This window comes from Crotalus tigris, unplaced genomic scaffold, assembly GCF_016545835.1.
Source record: "Crotalus tigris isolate CLP2741 ecotype Arizona unplaced genomic scaffold, ASM1654583v1 scf7180000017961.1242950, whole genome shotgun sequence".
Taxonomy (NCBI): domain Eukaryota; kingdom Metazoa; phylum Chordata; class Lepidosauria; order Squamata; family Viperidae; genus Crotalus; species Crotalus tigris.
The window spans coordinates 1,075,324-1,103,090 of NW_024096745.1; the positions used below are offsets into that span (position 1 = coordinate 1,075,324).

General features: G+C 40.6%; 1 protein-coding gene and 1 long non-coding RNA gene across 6 annotated transcripts in view; one reads left to right on the forward strand and one right to left on the reverse strand.

The window, feature by feature from the left end:
• ANO5 (anoctamin 5) overlaps positions 1–19,958 on the reverse strand; it is an 86,063-nt gene extending 66,105 nt beyond the window's left edge. For 2 of the 5 annotated variants that reach the window (XM_039345573.1, XM_039345570.1), the window contains exon 1: positions 19,702–19,958. In XM_039345573.1, coding sequence (XP_039201507.1) covers positions 19,702–19,762 — 61 coding nt within the window. In that variant the 5' untranslated portion in view covers positions 19,763–19,958. The remainder of the gene's footprint in view (positions 1–19,701) is intronic. The other 3 variants (XM_039345574.1, XM_039345575.1, XM_039345571.1) reach the window with 3 other exon arrangements.
• Positions 19,959–20,039: 81 nt separating this feature from the next.
• The window catches only part of LOC120308904, a 45,427-nt gene continuing 37,699 nt past the window's right edge, over positions 20,040–27,767 (forward strand). Inside the window, exon 1 of the long non-coding RNA XR_005556953.1 lies at positions 20,040–20,105. This is a non-coding gene — a long non-coding RNA (uncharacterized LOC120308904). The remainder of the gene's footprint in view (positions 20,106–27,767) is intronic.

The following is a 27,767-nucleotide window of genomic DNA, read 5'->3' on the forward strand; positions in this document are numbered from 1 at the left end:
GTTCCTAAGACCATCGGAGATATGTGTCACGACCCACAGGTTGAGAACCACTGGCATATACTAACTTGTGTATACAGATAGTCTTTGACTTACAATGGAAATTGGGACCAGACTTTCCAGACTAAGTCCCTACAGTCCTAGTTGTCATTGTTAACTGAATCCCACAGCTGTTAGGTGAGGCAATTTTCTGGCACCTTCCCACAACCAAAGTCAGTGGGGAAGCTGGTACAAAGTTGTATGTCTCAGGCCCATAGGTAGGCAAGTGGATATTGCTAGGTAAGGGAGGGAGGGAGGGGCTGTAAGGCAGAATGCATGAAACATGCAGTGAGAATCAGGGAAGGTGCAAGGGAGGATTGGGGAGAATGTGAGGGCATGTGTAAGAGATGCCACACAAGTTAGAAAGGGTGCAGTGAGGGTCAGGATGTGTGCAAGAGGTGCAGCGCAGGTCAGGGAGGGTGCCTGAAGGAGGGTCTAGGTTCTGGTTAAGGAGGGTACATGAGGTTGTACAAGAGGCACTGTGTGGGTCAAGGAGGGTGTGAGGGAATGCATGAGAGATGCAACACAGATGAGGGAAATGCATGATGGTGCAGGGACGTGAAGGTGTGAAAGGGTACATGTGAAGCGTGGCACATATCAGGTGTGTGAAGCTGTGAAATGGGTCACGGAAGAGGTGCAGTTCATGTTAGGGCGAGTGTGCAAGGACATGGCATGGAGAGAGGGGATGAAGGAGAACACCATTGGTGCAGACTATGATGGATGTGTGATGGTGTGAGAGATGCCTGGTGTGTTTCGGTAAAGATGCCCGAGGATATTGTGCAGTCCAGGGGGGGTTGAATGTATGAGGCTGCGGCATGAGGGAGGTAAAGCAGGAGAGGAAGCCACCTTCCTCACAGGCTTCCCCACTTATTTTCTGGGAAAGGCACAGGGAAAGTTGAAAATGGAAATCATGAAATTGTGAGATGCTTGGCAACTGGGTGCAAGTGTGAATGGATTGCCAATGGGCTGCCAGATCATTATCACATCACTGCAGGGTTGCTGGCACAGCCAGAACTCATATTACCAAGTAACAAGTATTTTAAGAGTCTGCAAAGATATTTGGCTAATATAAAAAATACCATGCTAACACAGTTTCACTTACTCAAACAAATATCAATGGATTTATATTTATATTATTCATTACATTTAACATGTTGCAGGAGTAGTTCTTAACAAACCAAACAATGAACTCTAACCTACAACTGAGAGCTAGTTTACTATATTGTGGTTTTGGCACCAGCTAAAAACCAGCAAACTGTGAAATCTAGTTCTGCCTTAGGATAAATGCTGGGTAACTATGGGTCTATTCCTTTCCCTTAGCTAAAGGAAGTGGGCAATGGCAAACCACTCCTAAAAACAATAACAGGAAGACAACAGAGACTAATCCCAGAAGTTGTCAGATGTTAAAACTGAATCAAAGCATAAACGAAAAGAAAGAACTAGGATTGTAATATACTGTATACCAGTGATGGCAAACCTTTTAGAGACCGAGTGCCCAAAAACTGGCCCCGCCCTGCTCCACCCCCTGCCCTGCCCCTGCTCTTCCCACCCATCCCCCACCCCGCCTGCCCGCAGGGCCACTCACCACCTCCAGGGCCTGCCGCAGATCGCTCAGGCAGCCCAGCAACGCTATGCACCCTGCAGCATCAACTGTGCACAATGAGGCGTGAGGGCAGAGTCTTGTCTACGCTGCCTGGCTGCCATTTCCTTGGCTGCGCTGCTCTGCGTGGGCCACGCTCAGGGGTGGCTCTCCTTCAGGGGGGCTGCTGGAAAGGAGGGAGCCATGGGGGGAGGCGAGGCTGGGGCAACAGCACGTGTGCCCACAGAGAGGGCTCTGAGTGCTGCCTCTGGCACCCATGCCATAGGTTTGCCACCACTGCTGTATACATTACAAAATTAATTCAAACCAACTTGTCTCAGGAATTATTATTGCTTTATTAGATATGGACAATATGTGGTCCTTGAACCATTCTTGTATCTTGAAATGTATCAAAGAAGGAGCTGGTTAGGTATAAAACTATATAACTCTGAAAACTCTGAGATACTTAACTTCTGCAGTGAGTTCTTCCCTTTGTCACCATTGTGGCTTCATGAAAGAGTTGAATAGCATTTATTTTCGTTTTAGTTTAATCTCAGTTTGCTCTGCCAGCCAGAGTCAAATGATAATTGATTTTAACAGAATTGAGAAATGCAAGTTACTATGTCAAACTCTAGTTACTGTAGTTTATTTCATACCGTTGAAGTAACAATAGTTTTAAATTTTCATATCTAAATTTATATTCAAACTGTGCCAGGTTTTACTTCCAAATGTTAATGCCACAATTTCAGGACAAATTTAAAGGATAGAAAGGGCGAGTATATAAATAATTTGCTTCCTATTTCCATTGTTGTTGTTAATTGCGAAGTCGTGTCTGACCCATCGCGACATCCTATTTCCATACCTACCATAAAATTCTAAAGCCTCCTTCATACACCAAACCTGTCTTTCCTATGATGTAAACACATCACCAGACATTCTCCTGATGTTCCCCAGATGGTTGAGTTCCAGATCCTGATATTACCTACCTCTGTGACTAGTTCATAAAAAATAGTCACAAAAAGTGGATTTTAAGCTTTTTAAAAAATCCATTTTTTCTTTTGACTATTTTTTTACATTACGACATAAGTAGTATAAAAAACAATTATGCAAAGCCCTACATGAACAGAAGATACAAATGGACACCTCAACAATGGAGCCATCTAAGCAAATTTCCAGTTGCTTGGGAATGTCATATCTCAGTGGTGGCGAACCTATGGCACGGGTGCCAGAGGCGGCACTCGGAGCCCTCTCTGTGGGCACACATGCCGTTGCCCCAGCCTTGCCTCCACCCGCGACCCCCTCCTCACCAGCAGCCTCCCTGGAAGAGAGTCGCTCCTGAGCATGGCCCGCAGGGAACAGTGCAGCCAAGAACATGGCAGCCAGGCAGCGTAGACAAGACTTCCCTATGCCTCAACGTACACAGTTGATGCTGCGGGGCGTGAGCAGACGGCGTGGCCGCCATGGTGCTGCTGGGCTGCCTGAGCAATCTACGGCGGGCCCTGTACGTGGTGAGTGGTCCTGCGGGCAGGCAGGGTGAGGCGGAGTGGGGGCGGGGCAGGGACGGGGCCAGTTTTGGGCAATCGGTTTCTAAAAGGTTCACCATCACTGTCATATCTGATAACACAACCAGGTCTTGAGGGCCTCCCAAAATAACAAAAGGGATGGTAGGGATGATAATGGTTGTAGTGCATTCAGAATCCTGTCTCTGAAAAGTAAGAGATTTTGAGAACCAAATGGCAGGGGTTTAAATTACAGATACAGTAAAGAGGAAATTCAATAAAAGCCAAGGTGATACGTGTGTATTATTTCTACAACAAAGTATGGTTTACTATTCTTTAGAAACTTTGTTAAATCACACAAGGACATTTTGATTTCCTTCCTCTAGGAACTGCAAATTGTACTGTTCTAGCAGAAATAGTAGCTTATAGATGTGGTTTAGATAGGCTTTAATTCTATGGTATTGCTCAACTTTTGGTTTGATTTTCCTCTGCTTAAATCTTTATTCCTATTGCTTGTTTGGTTCTCAGTTCCCTTATTCACAATAAATCTCTCAACTGTCTTGCCTGGGCTCAGTGTAGCTGTGGTGACACATCCTCCTAAATACTGGTTTACTGCAATTTGTTAATCCACTACATTTTGTGAAACATAGTTTGTGTTAAACAGTTATACCACCGTTTGATGTTAAGCCATTTATATAGCTTGTTTAAAATGCATGAGTAAAACCAGCCATAATTGTTTGTAATCTGTGAATCCAACCTTCAGTCCTAGCTAATCATTTATCATGAAAAGTTTTTAATTCCAGAGACATCATAAATTGACTTATTTTGAATGGAAATCCATTTCATCAGGATAGATGTGGTCGAGGCTGCTTCTGAACTCAAATCTCAGTGTTGTTCTCCAACAGAGGCAAATCCAGTAATGTATTTTATCCACTCATGTGATAGGCCAAATGAATCCCTTTCATGAAGATGTCCATCAAAAGATACGTGAGGATAATTCTAGCCTGGACCACTTTTATAGATTCTATCGGAGCCATTCTTTGGGCCTGCTCTGGAAAGACCAGTGTTTTAGAAACTTTCAGGTGTGTGGACTTCAGTTCCCTGAAATGCCAAGCCAGAATTCTCAGAGTTGAAGTCTACCTATCTTGAAAGTTGTCAAGCTTGAAAAACTTCGGCTTGCACCGTTATATTTGAAAGACCATGCTTCTTTCTTTACGATGAATCTTCACCTTTATTGAAATCATCTAAGGAGACTAGCCTACGGTAAAGCACAAGTTATAATGCAGGGATTTGGAATTAGGCTTCTCTGCTGCTAAACTTATTTTTTGGAATGCATTCTCTAGAAGCTTTTTAAAAAGACTCTCAAAACAGGGCTTTTCAACCTTTTCAGAGATTGTACCACTTTTAGGATATGGCAGTCGCCTAGCAGGTGGGCGTGGCCTGCTCGACTCCATTCACTGGACATAGCTGACTCAAGACCGCTGGGTCGGAACGGAACAAGTCACATCGGCCAACTCGATGTGGGGACAACTCAGTGCCCCACAAACTCCTCATCTCCCCAAAGTGCTAGCAGCCAAGCACACGCACACACTGCATTCCAGGTTTGGGAACTTTTATCCACAGAGGAAGGAGAGGGCCTTCTCCCCAAGCTCAGGCATGATTGGCGATTTTCTAGCTCAGATGTGGATACAAGTCTCCAAGCTTGGAATGTGTGTGTGTGTGTGTGTGTGTGTGTATAGCACGCTAGAGATGTTCTTTTCCCAATCCCAGATATCGTTGCTGTTTCCCTGTCCGATGCCCCCTCCCAGCAAAGCAAGAGGTGGAGGACATTTGCAGGAAGCCGTTTCCTGAGTCCAACCTCTATCTTGACAGATTTCTGGAGAGCAAGAGGAGGCGGCAGGGGAGCAGTGCTCCCGGGTCCCGCACAAGGGAGGTTGGCCCTTCTCAAACGGGAATTCCCATTTCCATTTGTGCATGGTAAGGATGCTGGCTTGTTAGGGCAGCCTTCCCTCACACATTTCCCCTGCCACCCCCTCCTCCTCTCTAGAGATCTGTAGGGGAGACAGAGATCTGGAGGACCAGGTACAGCCTCCATATGGGCCACTTCTACCTGTCCAAGCCCTCCTCAATTAAACATACATTATATATAAATTAAAACACAGCCAAAAAGAAAGCATAGTTAAATCACTAATTACAGCTCTTCACATATTTTCTGGAAAACCACCTTTATTGATGTTAGGAAGGAAGGGCAAACCTTATTATGGCACTCTTAACAGGAAGGGAATGGAAGACCCCAAGAGGTCTCGTTCTTTCTAGTCTGCCTTCCCTTTGAGCCTTTAATTCTCATTATTTTATTATTATGTATTTAAGAAGAAGATCAAAGGCCTCTGTAGCTCAGGATACTCATCTTAAATCGGAACCCAGAAAAATTTAGTTAATCCACAATAACGCCCTATGAAGAATGAAGATAATCTTTGGGCCTTGAGAGCATGTAGGTGTCCAATCAGAATATTAGTGGCGCACTTGTCAGCAACTGGAAGTGCATAAGTCCATGTACTTCCCTTTCCTATCTCACAACTCAATCCATACATTCTTTAATTTTCAGACACATCTTTTTCTCATAAGCTCCTTCAAAAACCAATAAGGTATACTGTAATTAGCAGGAAAAATAACTCTAGCACTTCTGAATTCTTTTCCCAAAGGGGAAAGGAAAGTTCACAGCCTGCAGGTTGCTAACAAAGTTGTCAAAGAACATAGTTATTGCTGCTAAAGAATAAATAATGAATCAATTTTGCAGCTCTCTCCTCTTACTACAACCTCTTACCCAGAAAGTGGCCTGGGAATGCACAAGGGGCTAGGCCAGTGGTGGCAAACCTATGGCACGGGTGCCAGAGGCAGCACTCAGAGCCTTCTCTGTGGGCACGTGTGCTGTCGCCCCAGTCCTAGGCGTTCAGCTGGGTTTTATAAAACTTTTTCGCTTTAGGCCTCCGCCGCCGTGTGCAAAAAAAAAAAAAGGTTCAATCAATTTCAACTTCTCACGGGAAAAAAAAGGTCTTGCAAAGTTGGAATTGATTGATTGAACTTTTTAGTCCCACCCAGTCTGCCATTACCACCACAGCCATGCCACCCAATGGGCCACGCCCACTCAATGGGCCACACACACCTGGCACTCAACGATGCATAAGTGGGTTTTGGGTTGCAGTTTGGGCACTCAGTCTCTAAAAGGTTCGCTATCACTGGGCTAGGCTAAAATCCAGTTTTAGTACAGACCTTGCCAATGTGATTTTAATAGTCCAGGAAGGGATAGGAAAACCCGAGGAAAACTTTGCAATCAATAAACCATAGTGGAATATGCTTGTTTTGCCCGATTTTTTTTTCTCCTCCTCAGCAGCAACCCATTGATTTTAGAACTGCATGGCCACAAAGACAGAGGCCTTCAACCTCCCAATCCCTGCTCAGAGAGGGATTTGCATTTCGGCGAGGGTCAGAACATACACCCCCGATCAAAGGAAAAACCTGAATCCAGTGGGCAGCCTAGCCTCTGCGCCCCTCCGATTCCTTTTCCTCACCTCCTGGGCACAGGTGCAGTTGCAGCTCTTTGCCATAGCTGGGGTGGGACTTACAAGTACCTCTGCCCGCTTCATCCTGCAAAGCAGTATTCCCCCAGCACTCCCGCCTGCTGCCATCCCCAATTAAAGGCCAAGAACGCCAGCCTCGCCCAGCAAGGAAGGGGGCAGCAGCTGAGACTATAGCAGATTTGCAATTTGTCAGTGGTGCTCAAAGGTTGCCCAGCTTTACTCTGGAATTTCAGGGTTAGAAAGCAGAGGGGCGGTGCCATCTGTGCAGGCTTGGCGGCACCTGCTGGAAAGCCTCTTGCTTCCCCCCCCCCAGCTACTTCCTTTGGAGCCTTCCTGATGCTGATGGGCCTGCCAGCATAGGTCCACCCGCTTTGTCCTGCAAAGCACGGCTCACCCAGCGCTTCCCATTCTCACACACACATTCCTCCAATATCCTCCCCATTCACACATAAACGTTCCTCCAATATCCTCCCCATTCACACACGTTTCTCCAATATATTCCCATTCACACACAAACATTCCTCCAATATCCTCCCCATTCACACACACACACACACACACACACACACACACACACACACACTCTTCCAAATCCTTCCCATTCTCAGGCACACATTCCTCCAAAATCCTTTCCCCCTCCCTCTCTGGCTCTCTCTCTCTGTCTCTGTCTCTCTCTGTCTCTGTGAGAAAAGCCTTTTCTCTTCTGCCTCTTTCTCCGGAGTCTTTTCTTCTCTCTCTCTCCTGCCCAAACTGCCTCCTCTTATAACCAACAAATAACATTAATATGGAAATCACCATTGTATTTCTTTAATTTTGGGGGGAGGGGGAATTCTAATGTACTCGAGATACTTTAAAACAAATAAAAACTAGCTTTCAATTTTTATTCTAGATAATCTCAGGGGGGAAAAAAACCAAGCAAGCAACTTCCCTAAAATGAAGTGTTTCAGATGTATTTGATTACAATTTCTACTATTCTTAGCCAGTATAAACTTCCAGGATTGTAGGTGTTTGAATCCAATATATTTTATTTCTGACATTAGTTTTAAACTTAGAGATATAACCTTTCTTGAAATAATTGCAAAATTCCTTTTATCATTTAGAAGTATCCGTTAGCGTTATCATAGCTTTGATGGGCTTTTTGAAAAAAAGTATCCATTTTCTGTATATAGTTGTCAGACTTGCTCAACATTTGCTAACTATAGCTTCTTGGATCTCCTAACCTGTACTTTAGAAAACCTCTTTGAATAACAAACCAGAGATCACTGTATAATTTTAAAAATCAAACTAAGAAAAAAAAATTAAAGACCAATGTTACATTTATGGGCAGTTGCTGACACAGGCAGTGCTAACATGTCGCCATATTCTTGATACTTCTGAAATGTTCCTGATATTAAAAAAAAATTCTGATGAGAAAAAAAAGTATCACAACTTAGAATGCCAAATTATAAAAAGCACCGTGCCAGTATCAGGATGTATACATGTATGTATGTTCATTATATTTCTGTTTAGACTAGTTGATACAACAATTCCAAGTTGGGTTAACCCAGTGTTTCTCAACCTTGACAATTTTAAGGCATGTGGACTTCAACTCCCAGAATTCCACAGCCAGCTGGCTGTGGAATTCTGGGAATTGAAGTCCACATGCCTTAAAATTGTCAAGGTTGAGAAACACTGGGTTAACCATACAGTTTTACACGTCAAGGCCAGCTGCAATGTAATCTAGCACTGACTAATAGCCAATATATCCTGCAGAGGATACTCATGAGAAAATTAGGAAATATCCAGCACAAACCATGACATTCTAAGAAAATATTACAATAAGAAAGAGATTACTAGTGTCTAGCTGTCACAGGAGTCAGGAGTTGATGGATCTAGCATATCATCAAGAAATGAAAATGAAATTGGATCCATTGGAGCAGCAGAATAACTCAATCTGCTGAATTCAAAATTGCCTTATTCCATCTCACACTTTCCCAAGTGCCTGTTTCAGAAGTTTCTGCTCATTAATATGAGCAAGAAATTGAATAGCAATTATCTGCTTGATAATGCATGCTACAAAATTAAACCAAAAAACCCACAACCTTAAGCCCTTTAAGTTCCACATTCCATTCCCTGTAACAAATTGCATACAAATAATATTCAACATTTCAATATTGATATATTTTATGTTCAGAAAGCATATGAAAGGACAACTTTATGCCTTATGAATCTTTCTGTAACTACAGTGATAGGATATTACTCCATTCCATTCCCTCCATGTAATACCATGGAGTAAATAATGGGAAATGAACAATTTCTAATCAAATTACTGATAAGCATGTATTGTACACCATTTTATTACTTCAGTCACTTGGTTAAAATAATAATGTATTTCTTATTTCATATTTTTAATATGTATACACAGAGACTGCTACTGTGAGCTGGGTACATGATAAACACGTAAACATAATGTAGGCATCATCCCTAGGGTAGGTTAATTATTCCGTAAGAGATGTTCAACAAACCAAAAATACATTTGGTTAAGTACTATCCTGAGAATAGTCATTAGAGCTGTTCCTACTTCAAAACAAAAAAAAAATCATTTTGAACCAGGCACAAATGCAAGATCTGTCATCTATTCATGAAATTAAAAATGCCATAGATTTAAAAATCACATTAACTAATGAGAAGACTCCTTAAAACCTCATTTTCAGACTCTAAAGAAACCTAGAAAAGAAGCCTGGGGTTCTTGTGAAGCACTTCTGAAAAAATTCTGAAATACATAAAACCTAAATACCTAATTTATCTCATGTTTACTTGAAGAGTGTGGAAGAAATAAATTACATGTTACCTGGCAACACACGTTAACACTGTTAACACTTGTAACAATTGCCATCTTTAAACAAGTCTAAAATACTAGTTTCATTAGCATGTGCAAAATGATTGGCATCACTAGTCTACATGATTTTCTGATAATACTATGGAAGTGGTTTATGCATGCTGACTGAAACCTTTTTTTTTTTTCATGAAACTGGGGAAAAAATGAAAGCATGATCTATGGTTTTGATGATTAGGCAAGATAGATTATAGAAAGAGGAGTTATGTTGTTACCATAGACTAAGAGATAAACTTAAAATTGCACTTATAACTGCTGTAAAGATCAGAAGTTACCTCTTTGTATGTTTTTTTTCATTCTTTTCTATTTCTTTTACTTTTTCTTTGCAATTTCAGCTTTCTCTTCAATTTTTTCTTTTATTTCTCTAACTTTATATTAGCTTGTATTAGTTGTTATCCTTTTAAAAAGTACTTAATAACAATTATAAAATGAAAATGTGGGAATATGCCTCAATGTATAGAATAACTAATTTTTAAAGTAAAAATGATGAATTTAATTTTAATTCTTGAACTCTAATCTTATATAGAAAATATGCCACATCCAAAATTTGGGTTCTGGAGTTTATATTTTATATCTATGTATAGAATTCTATGTATAGAATTTAGAGTATATTAGTGTATGGAACAGTGTATCATCAAACCCCACCCCCAAACTGAGCTAAATAAACCATGATTAAATTAAGTATGACAACATATGCAAATACAGCCATAAACTGTATAAAATTATTTATTGCTTATATACACTGGTATCTTACTTCATTCCACCACTTCAAAAACAAGAAATGACACACTTAAGGTACCTAAATTTCAAAATTTCTATCCTTTTGCTCACCTGAGGCAAGAAAAAATTCCATCTTTGCTCTGAGATGAATGAAATCGTTTAGAGGAAGATTTGTGTGGTGCTATAACACAACTGCCTACAATACTTTCATTAGCCCTTTAAGAGACTACAATGCCACACTGAAAACCAAAAGAACTATCATTGTTCTTTAAGTTAGTTTATCTTGGTCCTTCAGTGGTATCTGACCTGGAATATGACTTATGGTGAGTAACTGCAGCTTCATTTTTCAGTCAGAGCAGAAGAGACGAAGTGAGTGGCTGCTTCCTGGCTTTATAGAGATCTACACTGAGTCACTTTTCCTAAACTTAAAGAGATATGCAAAGGAAATGTAACACCATTCCAAAGTTTCTTTTGGAGACAGGCAGTCATTAATAAGATAAGAAAGAGCCTGTGTTTTTAACCAACAAACAAAAAATAGAACTTTTGAATGCTTATCCGAATAGCTTCCCAACAGCTTTACTATTTTTTTTTTATTTGTCTTCAGTAGCATGTTCATTGAAATTGTCGTTAAAAATGGATACTTTAAAAGAATGACAGCTGGGGACTGGATTGGAGACATTATCAGAAAATAACATAATTTCCAGTTTTCAGACAACATTTAGATAAACTTTAGATATTCTACTGCTCCCAAGCAAAGGGAATGTATATCTGTATGCAGTTATGTGACTGGGAGACTACAGTTGCATGTATCTGCATATTCAAATGCTGTGTATATGTGTGGGGGTACTGATGAGACTAAGAAAGACAAATCATAAAATACGTTTTGTGCTGTGAACTCTATCCCTTTTTGTACTGGCATGTTTTGACAAATAAGGGTCAGAGTTTAAGTCATAAAATTTCCTTTGCTTGCTAACAAAATCTTGACTTGCAATGGATGCCCTTGGTAATTAGTGGCATGATAGAAAGAAAGGGTTTGTTTGATATTACCTGGATCCAACATCATTAGAACAGCTTAATACATCTTCAAGATATAAATAAAAATTATAAAGGCAGAAGGCCAATGTTTCTAGGGCGAAACAAATTAGTTCAAATATAATATGCTTCATCTTTTGAATAAAGAGCTTGAAGACAAAACATAACTTCTTTACTGTTGATGGGAAAATGTCAAGAAAATTCCCACTATAGTTTTCTTAAAGGAAGAGCAGTACGAGAATGCAATGCAAAATTAAATGTAATGATTTTTCTTCTCTTACAGAATAAGCTTTTGGAATATCATCAGCTATGTACTTTGTAAATATTAACCTTTCCCTTAGTCATAGAAAAATAATTCCATTAGTCTGCTTCAGGAAAATGACTTAGAGATGCTATAAATAATTTAGACAATGTTTTCAGAAAGTGAAATGTTTCTCAAATCATCCTATAATTAGCACAGAAAATGTATTTTCCAGTTCAATGATAGCAACATATTTTTACTTTCAACTTATGCTGTACGTCTCATCTCATTATAAGGAAACTAACAACTTCTCAAAAGCCCGCCCTAGGACTCAGCCACATTAAACAACTTTTGTCCCATCTCCAACCTTCCATTTCTGCAAAAGGTTATTAAGGGATGGTTGGCATGCAGCTTCAGAGGACCCTGGGTGAAGTAGGTTATCTGGACTCTTTTCAGCTTGGTTCAGGCTAGGGTTTAGCACTGAGTCAGAATGGCCACAGTGGAACTCTTGCGATGGAGATGGTGTACCCATTCTCACATTCCTGGATCTCTCAGTGACCACTGACCATGGTATCCTTCTGGACTGACTTTGGGGACTTGGAGTGGGATTTTGCTGTGATTGTCCTTTCTTTACTTTGGGCTGGGGTGCACTGCTTATAAGCAACAACAAGTTTCGTTTATCATTTCATTTTTTTCCCATTACAGTATATACATAGTTTCTGAAGAACAGAGAGGCATAACTTTTTTCAGCACCATTGTATATTTCAAACTATACACCACATTTTGTAGGCTGTTGAATATGGCTCAATCAGAATAAAAGGGTGAAACTCAAAGGTAGAAAAAGGAAATATTAGTACCAGAATTATCTTGTTCACTGTATAGGCAAATAGCTTATGCTGGATGCCTAACAGAAGCAATGCACAGTATAATTTTGCCTTTAAACTATTTATATAACACTTTTCATCATGTAGTCCAAGACAAACTTAGAAGCTAAGGTGAAGTAAAACAACAACAGTAATATGAATTAGCATAGCAATATATTTACAAAATCTTAATGAAACAGAATAAAATAAAAAGTTAGGAAATATGAGACGGGTGAATAAATGCCAGGAAGATTGCAAAATTGTGGGAGGAAATCAATAAAGTTGGCTTTAAAAAAAACAAAGAATTAAACAGGAATGTTTTAATACTGAATTGAAAGGCCGAACTAGGCAAACATCCCTAAGTAGAAAGTTCCAATATCCAAACAAAGCTACAGAGAAGATTCTGTTTCTTGTCCCAAAAAATGTGATTTAGGAAGTGACAAGAAAATCCCCACAGATGAACCTAATAGTGAGCAGGCTGATCCAGGATGAACTGTGATATCCTGTTTATAAATAATATACAGCTAAAAAGTCAACTTGCTGAGTTGTAATTAACTTAGATATGTAGTACCAAAGTCAGGATCAGAAGAAATCTCCCAAAAATGTGCCTTTCTTTCTAAAGGAGTCCAATCTCTTCTAGCATGAGTGAAAGTCATATTTTTTGACTAATAGTTAGATGCACAGCTACCTAGCACAGATTATATCTTCACTTACTAACCACTTATTCTCTTAATAACCTTCACTTATAGATCATCAGTAATACTATGTAATGGTATTGGGATTTCTCAAGCTTCTCTGGAATCTGACAGTAGAGAGGTGTCATCAACAAACTAATTCAGACATGTCAAACACAAGGCTCGAGGGCCAGATGCGGCCCGCGAAGTGGTTTCATGTGGCCCGTGAAGCCATCCTGGAAACAGTGAGGGAACGGCCTCCGTTGCCTTGGCCCTGGCTGCGTTTCCTGTTTTTCTCCCTCCCTCATCTCAAATATTTTCCCACCACTCTGTATTTAGGAAGGAAGAAAGGAAAGAAGGAAAAGAGAGGGAGGGTCTGAGGGAAGTCCTCTCTTAGTCCGGTCCTGCTGCTCTTTTACCATCCCCTTGCCCCCTCCTCCTGGCCTATCCTGGGGTCTCCCATCCTATTGCTAAGGAAGCTTTGGATACAAAACTGGGTCTCCTCCCATGGAGAGGGAATGGGCCTCCCTCTGACTTTGCCCTTGTACCCATCATGAGCAACCTGGCTAAGGAGAGCAAGCACAGTAGCAGCAGCAGCCTTGAGGAGGAGGTAAGTGCACCTGTGCGCCCCCTTGGGGAAGTGGGGCTGGGATTGGTGCCGCGGTGCTCGAGGGCCAGGCTAGGCATTTGACCTCTGCTGCCCAAGGCTCCAGGCAGCCTGCACCACCATCCAGCCCCCCCCCGCATGGCCTGAGAGGAACGGTGAGGCTCCACCAGTGGACCATGCCTTGGCACGTGCCCTGGTCCCACCCCCTTCTGCCAGAGACCCTCAGATGTGTCCCACTTCTTCCCAGGCCCCCACAGCCCCCCTTGACACGAATGATGTAGAGCTGGCCATGTCCACCCAACAGGCCGCACCTACTCCACGCCCACCCAGTAGGCCGCACCCACTCTGACCATCCCCCACCCCCCCGAGGGCAACCACAATGCTGATGTGGCCCTCAATGAAATTGAGTTTGATACCCCTGAACTAATTGCATTAATTTCAAATTTCCATATAATTTTCCTAATGTCAGTTACTTTTTTCCACATACCCAAATAACTATACATAGAACAGAACAGAATAGAATAACTGAGTTGGAAGGGACCTTCTCGTCCAACCCCCTGCTCAGGCAGGAAACCCTATACCATTTTACTAACTACATGTGCAGTAAAACAGCCGGATCAGGCAATTATTGGTGTGAAGTGAGTTGCAAACAGATACTGCAGCAGCAATTTCCACAATTGTTGCAGTATTTTCTGTGCCCAGATGGTCCTCGCTTAACAACCACTCAGTCAGTGACCATTCAAATTAAGAAGATGGTTAATGAATGGTACTTATACCCAGATTGCATTTACATGCCGCCCTGAGTCCTTTGGGATTGGGTGGCATATAAATAAAATTAAATACAAATAATACAATACATGCTCATAATTCTGGCATCACGTGATCAAAAGTTGTAATCTTTTTTGCTGGCTTCCTACAAGCAAAATCACTGAGAAAGCTGACAGGAATTTGCAAATGGTGGTCACATGACCCCAGAAAACTGAAACATCATAAATGCCAGCTGGGGATAAGTACCCACTCATTCAGCACCAACATAATTTGGTGACCATATGACATCATACTTATCTTGCATTGTAAGTGCCAGAATTTTCATTGCTAAGCTGTATGAACATGCTATATCATGCTTTACAACTGCACCGCTTACCAATTCTGGTCCTAATTACTGTGAAGAGTAGGGTATTAAATACATGAAAAATATATTAATAGGAATAACCAGTATTACACTCATATTATTATAATGTAGTAGATAATTTGAGAACAGGTTGGTGATACCTAAATTCAGTGGAATATGACTAATTTAATGCAATAGAATAGCATGGCTCTGGATCGAAAGATCATATTCACTAATCTAAAACACCTGGATACATTTTCATTTTGGTATGATAACAGCATGAAATGAACTGTTGACGTTTGAAGTGGAAGTTGAACTTTGAAGAAGCAGGAAAGGAAGATTAGTTGCCTTCATTTGAGAAAAACTATTAATGCTTTTCAACTCTGGTGTTGGAGAAGATGCCAGAAATTATCATGGACAGCCCAGAAAACAAACAAATGAATTATGAAACAAAACACTTCAAGGCACAAGTGAATAGGCTTAGATTATCATACTCGTCACATGAGAAGTTCTCTCTCTCTTGAGAAGTCCATAATGCTGACAAAGGCAAAAGGGAAAAAAAGAATAGAATGCCTAGATGCAAAGTGGATGGGCTTGATTATAGCAACAATGGAGGGGTCTTCAAACTTGGCCCTTTTATGACTTGTGGATTCCAACTCCCAGAATTCCTCAGCCAGCATGATTAATCCAAGTGATTAAAATAAGATGCTGGAGGTAAAGACTCCTTTGAGTCAAACTCAAAACCTGGAGACTATTCTATACTTTATTTATTCAATTTATATCCTGGAACTCAAAGTAGCAATGTGTAGCACTTCCTTCTCCAACTTTTTCCGCCACATCTCTGTGAGGAAGGTTGTACCAAAAGTGGTAGACCTAATCACTCAATGCACTGAAGATGGACTAAGAACCTAGTTTAACTTCTACATCAAACTAACTTCATGGTCATGTTCATATAGCCATGGTGGCAAATCTGTGGCATGCAGAGCCCTCTCAGTGGGCGCGCACGCTGTCGCCCCAGTCCTAGGCCTTCAGATGGGTTTTATAAAACCTTTTCGCTTTAGGCCTCTGCCGCCATGTGCAAAAGGGAAAAAAAGGTTCAATCAATCAATCAATGTCAACTTCTCACGGGGGAAAAAAAATCTCTCAAAGTTGGAATTGATTGATTGAACTTTTTAGTCCCACCCAGTCTGCCATTTCCATCATAGCCATGCCCACCCAATGGGCCACACCCACCCAATGGACCACACCCACCCAATGGGCCATGCCCACCCAATGGGCCATGCCCACCTGGCACCTGACGATACATAGTGGGTTTTGGGTTGCAATTTGGGCACTTGGTCTCTAAAAGGTTCACCATCACTGCCATATAGTTTTCTTGTCAACAGAATGAAAGTAGTTTGACATTGCATTTAAATCTACAGCTCCAATATTGTTTGCTTCCAATCCAAATGCTCAGCTTTAGAGCTTACATACAGTCAAGCATCTGTTGAGCTGCTATAGGTGCAAACAGGTTAAAGTTTGTATATAATACAGCCATCTAGGAAAGGTTTGCTGAAGTCACTTATCCAAGCTAGCTATTTCCAACATGTTCTGTTTACATCATATGTACTGTGTTACTTTTTGGTTTTCCACTCTACCAGAGTTAGGTAATTTGCTCTCTTTTTATACTACTCCATCCTCTTCTCCTGTAACAGCAGAGACTTATTATGCCAGTTCAGCTTCTTTCTCAAAAGCCAGTCCCAATTAATGTTAAAAGGGAGTGAGAGATCTAGTCCTTGGCTTCTATTTTGTGATGTGTTGCAGGGCTCAATACTCTCTCCACTCCTCTTTAATATCTACATGGAACCACTGAGTGAGATCATCCTTCACCAAGGGTTGAGGTATCTTCACCCTGGTGACCCAAATGATGCTGTGGCTGCCCTCTTGTGGTGCTGGTGGCTGTGGGGATCTGGATGTGGGACAACAGGGTTCAGCTGAACCCTGACAAGATTGAATAACTTTAAGTGCATGGAGCTTCAAGATCCAGCACTTAAACTTCTTTAGTTTTGGATGGGGTGGCACTTCCCACATCCAGTCCACAACTCGAAGAGCAGGTGGCAGTCATGGCTAGGAGAGCCTTTGCACAACTTCATTTTGTATGTGTCCTTTGCTGGATCAGAAGTCCCTGAACTTAGTCACTCAAGCCCTAATTATCTCATTTTTGGAATATTGCAATGTGCTCTATACCCTTGAAAAGCATTGGGAAACTAGACTCGTAAAGAGTACAGTGGTGAGGGCAGTTCTTAGGGTCCCTAGAGTGGCCCATGTTTCACCACTGCTTTAGGAGCTGCACTAGTTTGTTTCCAAGTGCAATTCCAGGTGTTGGTTATCACCTTTAAAGCCCTGCATGGCATGGCTCCAGACTATCTGAGGAACCATCTCACCCTGGTAGGACTAGCCCATCCCACCTGTGCTGGCACAGGGGGCATACTCCGGATCCCGTCAGCTAAGGAATTTTGGCTCAGAGGCTCCAAGAGCCTTCTCTGCCCTGGCTTTTGTCCTCTGGAACATCTCAACCCCTGAGCTAAGATTGGCTCCCACCCTCCTGATGTTCTGAAAGAGCCTTAGGACCTGGCTCTGCAGGATGGTTTGGGGACCCAATGGAGGAGCTTCATACTGGAGGTGGTTGACTAATTAAAATTCAACCCCATCTCCCACCCTCTGAGACGGGTGGCAAATACATTTTACAAAAATAAATAAAATAAACTTCTGTAGTACCTGAAAATACAATCTTTATTAATATCTACTTCACTGCCTATAAAATGTACACTCTAACTCAGTAATGGCGAACATATAGCATGGGTGCCAAAGGCGGCACTCAGAGCCCTTTCTGTGGGCACGTGCGTCGTCACCCCAGTCCTAGGCCTTCAGCTGGGTTTTATAAAATCTTTTCGCTTTAGGCCTTTGCCGCTGTGTGCAAAAATAAAAGAGGTTCAATCAGTCAATTTCAACTTCTCGCAGGGGAAAAAACATCTTGCAAAGTTGGAATTGATTGATTGAACTTTTTAGTCTCACCCAGTTACTGCAGCCACGCCCACCCAATGGGCCACACCCACCCAATGGGCCACACCCACCCGGCACCCAATGATGCATAAGTGGGTTTTGGGTTGGAATTTGGGCACTCGGTCCCTAAAAGGTTCGCCATCACTGATCTAACTATTCAGTGCAAAAAAATACTACAGTGTGTGGAATAAATTTGAGAAGATATTACTAAACAGTCCAACTGTAGTTCTTCGATTTAAGATTGAAACAATCAGTGTGCTCCTTGGACACTTTCAAAAAGTTCAATAATCTGCATATCCTGATTTACATTTTCTAGGAAAAGAAGTACCATATAGTTGACTCTAGCCTAACCAAATAATCACTTCATCCTGTTTTATCTTTCTCAAATGAGAACATCATAGATGACAAGTAGGAGAAAATGAGCAGAAAGAGCACAACAAAAATAAAATGTTAGCATCTAATGAAGAAAAGGAACATATGCCATTAAGTTGAAGGTCTAAAGCAGGGGTGTCAAACCGCCGGCCCACGGTCCAGTTTCATCATATCGGAGCCACGCCCACCCCATTGCCGGCAACGGCGAAAAAGCTCCAATATGTCACATGACGTCACGTGATATCACGAGTTTGACATGTCTGGTCTAAAGTAACTTCTGATGCCATCAGGTGAAATGGCACTTTAAGCAACTCTGGGGAGAAAGAAAAAAGCTTGTTTCCACCAATTCTATTAAGACTGGGGTTCCCTGGGGGTGTGAGAGGATATTCCAGGTGGTGCGAAAACTTGGATTTAGAAGTTTCAAAATTATAATGTATATGCATAACCAGGTATTAATTTTGTAAGGGGTGCGAGAATATATCAGAAGCGTTCTAGGGGTGCGGGGTATAGAAAAGGTTGGGAACTGCTGTATTAAGAGTTCATTTCATCATATTATTTCTTATTCACAATAGCATCTCTCTCATAACTCATGTTTTAAGCAGCTTTTCATTCAAAAAGGACTGAACTAACTCCAGGCCCAAATAAAGTTCACATAGGACTTTATCATATCTTTGGGTCTCAAAAACAATTAAAAAACCCGCAAACCTATTTTTTCTGGGGCAATCGATTTTTCTCTTTCTTGGAGAATTGTGCTTAAATATGCTTATTCCTCTGATTTGTTACTACTCTAAAATCACCATAATATGATCTCTAGACCTACACCACTACCCATTATTTCTACTAAACAGAAGGTAGGTATGCAACGCTGCCTGTACTCCAATGCTGTTTGCACGTGTCTTAGTGTGCATTCTTGTGGAACAATGTAGAAGTGATCATATGAAGTGGCTTTTGGGGGGGGGGGAAGATGAAATCGTCCTTTGCAAATGCCAAGGTTTTTAGGAGGGTGCCGCCCTCCTGCTATGGCCGCCTGGGAATCCATGCTTTTTTGCTTCGTATTGTGTCCAGAACCTCAAGTTCACTGATTTTCCCCCCACCAGAGTGGACAGCTGGAAAAAGCATGCCTAAAGCAAAACATTTTTTAATTATTATTTTAAACAAACACCGGACATTCATGGCTACCAATCGAACCCGACGATCAAGGCCGGGACTGGGCTACGCCATCAGCCCTACCCAACCCGGATCCGGCCGGTTGGTTTTAAGCACCGTTATATCCGAAACCAGAAGGCCCCGAAATCTTCCGGATCGGAATAGGCAGAAAAGCAATAGAAACGGCGGATTGAAGGATCCCAGAGATTCCCGAGATCTGGCCGAACAGCCGCCTCGGCGAGATAAAAGGGACCGGAGTTTCTTCTGGAGCAATCCTCTTGCAAATTAAGGAACGAAACCTCCCGCCCTCCTCTTGGCCTACTCACCGTCGTTGGTCTGCCCCATCTCGATGAGAGTCTCTTCATTTTTCTTCCCCGCGCGGTTCATGGCTGCTGGGAAGCGGCTCGCGGGAAAGGCTTAGCAAACCAGCCCGGGGATCCAGTGGGCAGAGTCAGACTGGAAAGAAATGGAGGGGCGGGCCAGGCTAGGCTTGGCTAGGCGCCAGCGCGCGCCACCCCTCTCACTTGTCAAGTCCTCCGCCTCCCGCTTATCTGCCTTCCCGGGAAAGCGGCATAATTAGTTTCTGTCATACCAACTCAAGGGACTGTGGAAGGAGATGCCGAGCGTGGGCGGGGGAGGATGGCTCAGAGTTCTTAAAAAGGGGAGGATCTACAGACTGAGGGCCGGGGAGGGGGAGAAGTGAGAAGTCGAGGAAGAAGCGAAGGATTGGGTGAGTCAGGGTCTGCGCGCGCGCGCGCGCCCTGCCAATGTGCAGTCTCGGATTACCCGAGAGCTTGCGTCACGGTGCGAAAGAGGGGAAGGCGAGAAGAAAGAAGCGCCGCGGCTTGGCGTTTACTTCACGCTGTTTTGCTCGTCTCTCTCTCTCCTCCACCCTCTTCCTGTTGAGTCTTTGGGTGCTGATGTTGCTCTCTCTCTCTCTCTCTCTCTCTCTCCCCGGTTCATCCTCACATTTGTATTGGCAAAGTGAAGTAATCGAAAGATTTGAGCAGTGGCTGGTTTTCCAGTTCTTTTTCTTCCTTTCAATTCTTTCTGCTTCTCAAAGTAGAGAGAGTTTTGTGGGGTTCTTTTGTCACGTGGCTCTTTCGAAATTTTATGTTGATGAGTTCATTCTTGATAATCCGCAAAGGCGACTCAAAGGCTCTGATTTCTCAAAGGCCTTGTAGATGGTATATATATATAAAAATAGTTTGAGCTAGTCACCATTTTTCTTGATTAGCGCACCTCATAGGAGAAAGTGTGACTACTAGAAGTAGTCTAGTACTCCACTATGGCATACTAGAAGTAGATTACATAAGACAGCTCTTCAATTACAGTTTACCATAGGCTAAAAACATTCTTTGTGTTAAAGCCTTGTAAGATAACCTGAACCTTTCTGATATATGTGAGTCCACCAATCTTGCACTCTATAACACTGGTGTGATTTCCTTATTCTAAAATACCGACCTTGAAATTTGTATGAGTGTCCTGGGAAGCTGGAATGCTATTCTATTAACTCTGGCCTTGTTATGAGTCATGAATGTAGTAAACTTGATTTAAGATAAAAGTTATTACCCATACAATAGTAAGTATCATTGGATTAATTGCTTTTCCCTCTTCAAAGTTGGAATGAGGGTTTGGCCAAGGAATACAAAAAAAGGTGCCCATAGCTTTTCTGCCCTGCTCCAAATTTCTAATTAAACATATTTTGATTTTTTTCCCCTATTTATGCTATGATATGTATCTGGGATGAAAGAATCTAGTATTTTTGTCCCATTAGGAACAAGAATATGCAGGTGTGAAATATTTCATATTGATTGCTACAAATGTGACATATGAATAAGGCAGTTAGAATAATATAGAGGACAGGAAGAAAACATTAGAAAAAAAACTTACATTGACATTGCCTTAAAGCTCTTAGTTATAAAAAGGAAGGGGGAAAACTCAGGCTTTCAAGGCCCAGAACGGACTTCCGGAAGCGGCATCCACACAGAGAACCGGTTGTTCAGATATTTGAATCCCACCACTGGCCTATATTAATAGTATTCCACTATTCTTGAAGACTCCGTTTCCTGGCTTGTGATCTTGAGGAGCTGACAGTTGTTCTAACAGCATAAAATGTTACAAATAACACAATATAAACCTTCTGCTACTGTGCAACTATATTTAATAGCAAATGGTGTTTATGTCTACCTCAGAAATATATAGCATGAAACTCAGAACGGTGGATCTTCAACAAGCAAATAGGTACATGTTCAGATTGGCACTATTTATATTTCCTAGAGCAATATCATTTGTAATTATATGAAACAAAGGTAAAGAACATTGTTTGACAACTTCAGTGCACAGCATGATGAAATAAGGCTGGTATTATAAAATGTTAATTATTAAATGAAGTGATAAAAACAGTATGGGACTTTATAGATGTCTGACAAGCCAAAAAGATAATTTAAAGCACTCTTAACTTTCTGATTGTTTTAAGAGAAGTGTGTAACATTTACTTAACCTGCAGTTCCAAAACAGTTCATAATTTGAATTGTCAAAACATATCACAAGTACAAACAAAGTAGAAAGATAAAGATCTATTTATTTTGACGATCTTCAAAAGGAAAATAAATCCTATATTGTGACTTTATTTTATGGAAGAATATATGGAGTGATGGGCTCAAATCTCTTAAAAGTATATCTAGCTCCCAGTGTTTGTGAACTCTGGTCACGGGTTATTTTAAAAATATATATGGTAAGTGGCCTTGGATCAAATCAAGATTCTTCTGTAGGCTACCATTATGTGGCCAGCAACAGCTTACCAGCTGCATCTTGGAAGCTTATAAGAGGAATATGGTGCAATATATAGCTCTTCTGTCTCTGGTATAGATTACTTCTAAATTTAAAATTTTCTATAGCTGTTTGTAAGTCTGTGAGTAATGGGTAATTACTAAATCCTCAAACATTTCTGGTATATAATCTTTTCACAATACAACTCTCAATTTGCCCTAAATGATACAGTTGAAGTTATCAGATTGTAAGTGTTTCAGGTTGGCTTTCTGCCCCCATTTATCTACACAGCTGTAAATGTAAAATGATCTATTACAACAGAGGTCTCCAACCTTTCTCAATTGGTGGACCAGAGGTAAAAGGAGGGAGGAGCATTTTACGCATATGCATGCACGTGCACACAAACAGGGCCGTGAGCACCTGTGCACCACTTGCTAGCACTGTCCTGCTTTTACCATGTGGGCACTAGCACCAACTTATTTTCACTGCGCAACACCCCGTTTTTGCCACATGGTGCCCTATTTGCATAGCGGTGGTGCTAGCATGAGTGGGGGTGAGTGCATGTACATGTGTACATGCACTGGCCAGGCTGTCCTATGGCCCAGTAGCCAGTAGTGGACCACGGCCCACAGGTTGGTGACCCCTGTATTAGAACTATTCAGTGTGCTAAAGTAATGAATTTGTATAGTATGCATGCAATTTCTTACACTATGTCCTTTTGCCACCGCCAGTTAGGTCATATTTGATGTGAATATTGCAAATGTCTTTTCACATATCCAGCCAAATTATATGTGCAGTGAGGAATGGATGGTGATGATGATTTTGAAGTGGCTTGATGGACTATGAAGCTGAATAATCTCTACTTTACCTTTCAGTACTTCTCTGTCTTCAAATGTTTTTTTTTCTATATTTTGAACACAGGAACTAGAACATGAACAAGCAGAAATAGATTAAAAGTGGTACTAAAATAGAATAAACTTTGGTGGTTTTTTTTAATTAGCTTTTTAATTTTGCATACAACCCACCCCCTACTATTTAGAACAAAGAAGTTGTCTTTTAATCATCCGTCACTTTCAGATTCATAGATCTCAAGAGCAATTAAACATTGCTTGAGATAGGCAAGCTAAAAATCAGCAATATTTGGTTGTCAAAAGGACAACAAGAGAGAGAGAGCTATTATTTTTACATGTTGATTTTAAGAAAATGTCCAGAGCTTTAAAATAGTTTGCACTGCTTTGACAATGGTCAAACTCCTCATCAAAAGGTCTTAATATTAAGTGACAAAATAAGGAATATCAAAGAATAACACAAATGCACTTTGGCAAACAGGTCCTTTTTAAATGATACATTGCTATACAGTGTGAAGCATTAGAGAGTCAGTTTGGTGTACTTTGGCTAAAGTACCAGGCTAGAAACCAAGAAACTGTGAGTTATAGACCTGCCTGAAAGACAAAGGCAGCTGGGTGATCTTGGGCTAGTCATTCTCTCAGCCCAAGGATGGAGGTAATGGCAAACGACTGCAGGGACTTGTTCAAGCAGTCTCCAGGAGTTAACGTTGACTTGAAGTCGCCACCCCAAAAAGTGTTCTGTAAGATGTTTGTTCCAATCCCATGTCCTACTAGTTAGGAAAAATCAATGCCATCAGCAATAAATGACTTTGATAGCAGTAATAAAATACAATAGAAGTTCCAATGCAATTAACATAATAGATATAACTAATGAATATATATTTTTAAAAAACTATACAATTAAAAGTTAAGGGAACATAACTAGTTTTCAAAGGCACCCAATAAAATATAATTGAATTAAAAATGCATAGTATAATGATGTGCAGCAGAGGAAAATGGGACAATGTTTTTAATTATAATTTTTTAATTTGCTGTTGGCTTTCTTCTCAGTGAGGAAATGCAACTCCCCATTTTTTATATAGCCCTAGAACACTTCTAAATCACAAAGCTGACATTTAGTGGCAAAATCTGATTTTGATCTACTTCCCTTTTTTCTTTTCTTTTCATTTATCTGTCTTAAATGTGTGAATTTTGCTTTTCGAAATAACCCAAATCCTCCCAAACTCATTTAATCTAGTGATGTCATTATATCATGGGTTGTTCCTGTTTATTACATGGAGCTGGGAGTAAAACTAAAAGTGTACTCTGAATCCCAAGAATGTTAACCTGTTCTAATGGGAATATCTTTTTTATAATAAATCATAATATATATTATGCAAAGCAGATTAGAAGTTTGTTCTTCCAATCAGGAATCATAAACAATTGGAAAGTTGGCTACCAATTCTTAAGAGAGTTAAGTGAGCTACTCTTTGACTAAAGAGGGAGTAAAGAAGATGAAGGAACAAGTTATTAGAGATGTATTTGAAAAGTCTTTAAATAAAATCCATCAGTTCATAGATCAACTAGACTCCAAGGATGTTTTTTTTTTAAAAAAAAAAACTTCTCAAACTACTTCAGAGATGTAAATATGTGTAGAAAATTACCAAACCACTGAGGCAATTTCACAGGTAGCTGTCAATGCAGAGGAGTCAATTACAATTTTGGAATATAAATAAATTTTTATTATGATGGTTTAAATATAAGTCATACGACACAATTGAAAGTAGAGCTCCAAGAAAATCTCCAACTTTTAAAAAGACAAGTTTGGGACTTTCTCCTCATGGACATTAACAAGGTTGAGAAATCCTTGAAAAAAAGAGGAGCTTAAAACTACTTGACAAACATTCCAGAGACGAAAAAGATTTTATTCTATGAAGACAAGCTGGAAGGAGTGACTTATACTTAATGAGTCAATTAGAATTAAGATGGATTTTTATGTCTAATATTTATAATTGAAAAAAAGACTTAATCTTAAAGTTTGTAAATGTATTTTTAATATATATATAAAATGCTTAAGTAATTCCTAAAGTTTGTAAAATACTATTGAAAATCTATTTGAAAGTATCTACATTAAGAGAAAGTTAAAGAAAAAGATGTTTTAGCTTAAAGAAAAGTTTAGAGTTTTGAAAAGAATGTATACAAGAAGTTTCTTCTTCCAAACAAAGTAAAGTCAAGCATATTCCACTATGCTTTCGTAAACTCCAGGAAAGAGTTGTCATGCGTACATACCATCAATATAACAGTGAGATATTTATAACACTTCCTTTCCTTTTGTTCCTCTGCTTTTGGCAAACAACCACTTTAGTATTCTTAGTTTTCCATATGTTCATTTAGCTAGTGAGTAATTTATTATTTGTAATATTACTATTTTGTGGTTCATTTTAAAAATCTATGTATTCAAAATGAATGTCCTGGCATCACTCTGTCTAAATAGTTTCATTAAGCCTGAGCCTCAGGACCAATGAAATATACTATGTATATGAACGTATATTTTCTGTGTAACATGATAACTAATATTATATTCAGTGACTGCTTTTTAACTGATTCAAGCAAATTATATTGCACTACAGAAGTATAGTTACATGGACCCAAGATACAATTGATAACAGACTTTGTTACTCAACAATAAGGGCGGTAACTAAGTAGCTGTTTTAGTAACTAGAATAACAAATACAAAAATGCTACATTTTTTACTGGGTGTTGCTCTTAGAGTTTTTGTCTTGTGTTTTGCAGCATACAACTGCAATTCTACGATAGAAATGGCAGGATAAATGCACGAAATGCATGAAAAATACTGAACTATCACATAAAACAAGGGTCTGTAATCATTTTTATTGAAAACATTTCACCATTAAGTATTTTCTAAGAGAAGACTTTGCTTTAAAATGCACAGTGCCCTCTTCTGGCTAGAGTACAAATATATTTTGTTATTGTTCACTATTCTGGTTTAGTATATAGTATATAGCCGTAGTGGCGAACCTATGGCATGCGTCCCACAGGTGGCAGGAAGAGCCCTCTCTGTGGGCACGCGTGCCGTCAGCCCAGTCCTAGGCCTTCAGTTGGGTTTTATAAAACCTTTTCGCTTTAAGCTTCCACCAGCGTGTGCCCAAAAAAAAAAAAAATTCAATCAATTTCAAGATCTCGCAAAGTTGAAAATGATTGATTTAATTTTTTACTTCCACCCAGTCTGCCATTAACACCACAGCCATGCCCACCCACTGGGCCACGCCCACCCATTGGGCCACACCCACCCAATGGGCCATGCCCAACTGGCACCCAATGATGCATAAGTGGGTTGCAGTTTGGGCACTCAGTCTCTAAAAGGTTCATGATCACTGCCCTGGGTGGAATTTTCCTCCAGTGCGATATTACCATTTATTTTACCAGGAAACAGGGCAGGCTAGAAAAGCCAGTGTCTTCCTAACCATACCCAAGTATTCCGAGTTTGTTGGTGATGCCCATTTTGCTCTATGAGTTCCTTATGATCGAATCCTAACCCTAAGTGGAATTTTCCTCCTATGGTATTTTCCCATCTATTTTACCAGAAAAGATAAATAGGGCAGCCTAGAAATGTCAGAACCATACTGAACCACTCCAAATTTCTTGGGGATGTTCATTTTTTTCTCCGAGTTCATGGTGACCTAACCCTAACCCTAAGTGGAATTTTCATCCAATGGGATTTTCCCATGTATTTTACCAGGAAACATAGAGAGGGCAGGCTAGAAATGTCAGTGCCCTCCTAACCATACCCAAGCACTCCAAATTTGTTGGCAATGTCCATTTTGCTGTTCGAGTTCATGTTGACCTAACCCTAACCATACCCAAGTATTCTGAATTTATTGGTGATATCCATTTTCCTCTATGAGTTCATGTTGACCTAATCCTAAGTGGATTTTTCCTCCTATTGGATTTTCCCATGTACTTTACTAGGAAACATAGAAAGGGAGGGTAGAAAAGTCAGTGTGCTCCTAACCATACCCAAGTATTCCGAATTTGTTGGCAATGTCCATTTTGCTCTATGAGTTTTTGGTGACCTAACCCTAACCCTAAGTGGAATTTTCCTCCAATGGGATTTTCCCATGTTTCTTACCGGGAAACATAGATAGGGCAGTCTAGAAACCTCAGTGCCCTCCTAACCATACCCAAGCACTCCAAATTTGTTGGCAATGTCCATTTTGCTGTTCGAGTTCATGTTGACCTAACCCTAACCATACCCAAGTATTCTGAATTTATTGGTGATATCCATTTTCCTCTATGAGTTCATGTTGACCTAATCCTAAGTGGATTTTTCCTCCTATTGGATTTTCCCATGTACTTTACTAGGAAACATAGAAAGGGAGGGTAGAAAAGTCAGTGTGCTCCTAACCATACCCAAGTATTCCGAATTTGTTGGCAATGTCCATTTTGCTCTATGAGTTCATGTTGACCTAACCCTAACCATAAGTGGAATTTTCCTCCAATGGAATTTTCCCATGTATTTTACCAGGAAACATAGATAGGGCAGGCTACAAAAGTCAGTGCCCTCCTACCCATATGCAAATATTTTGAGTTTATTGGCAATGTCGATTTTTCAGTATGAGTTCATGGTGACCTAACCCTAACCCTAAGTGTAATTTTCTTCCAGTAGGATTTTCCCATGTATTTTACCAGGAAACTTAGATAGGGGAGGCTAGAAAAGTCAGTGCCCTCCTAACCATACCCAAGCACTCAGAACTTGTTGGTGATGACCATTT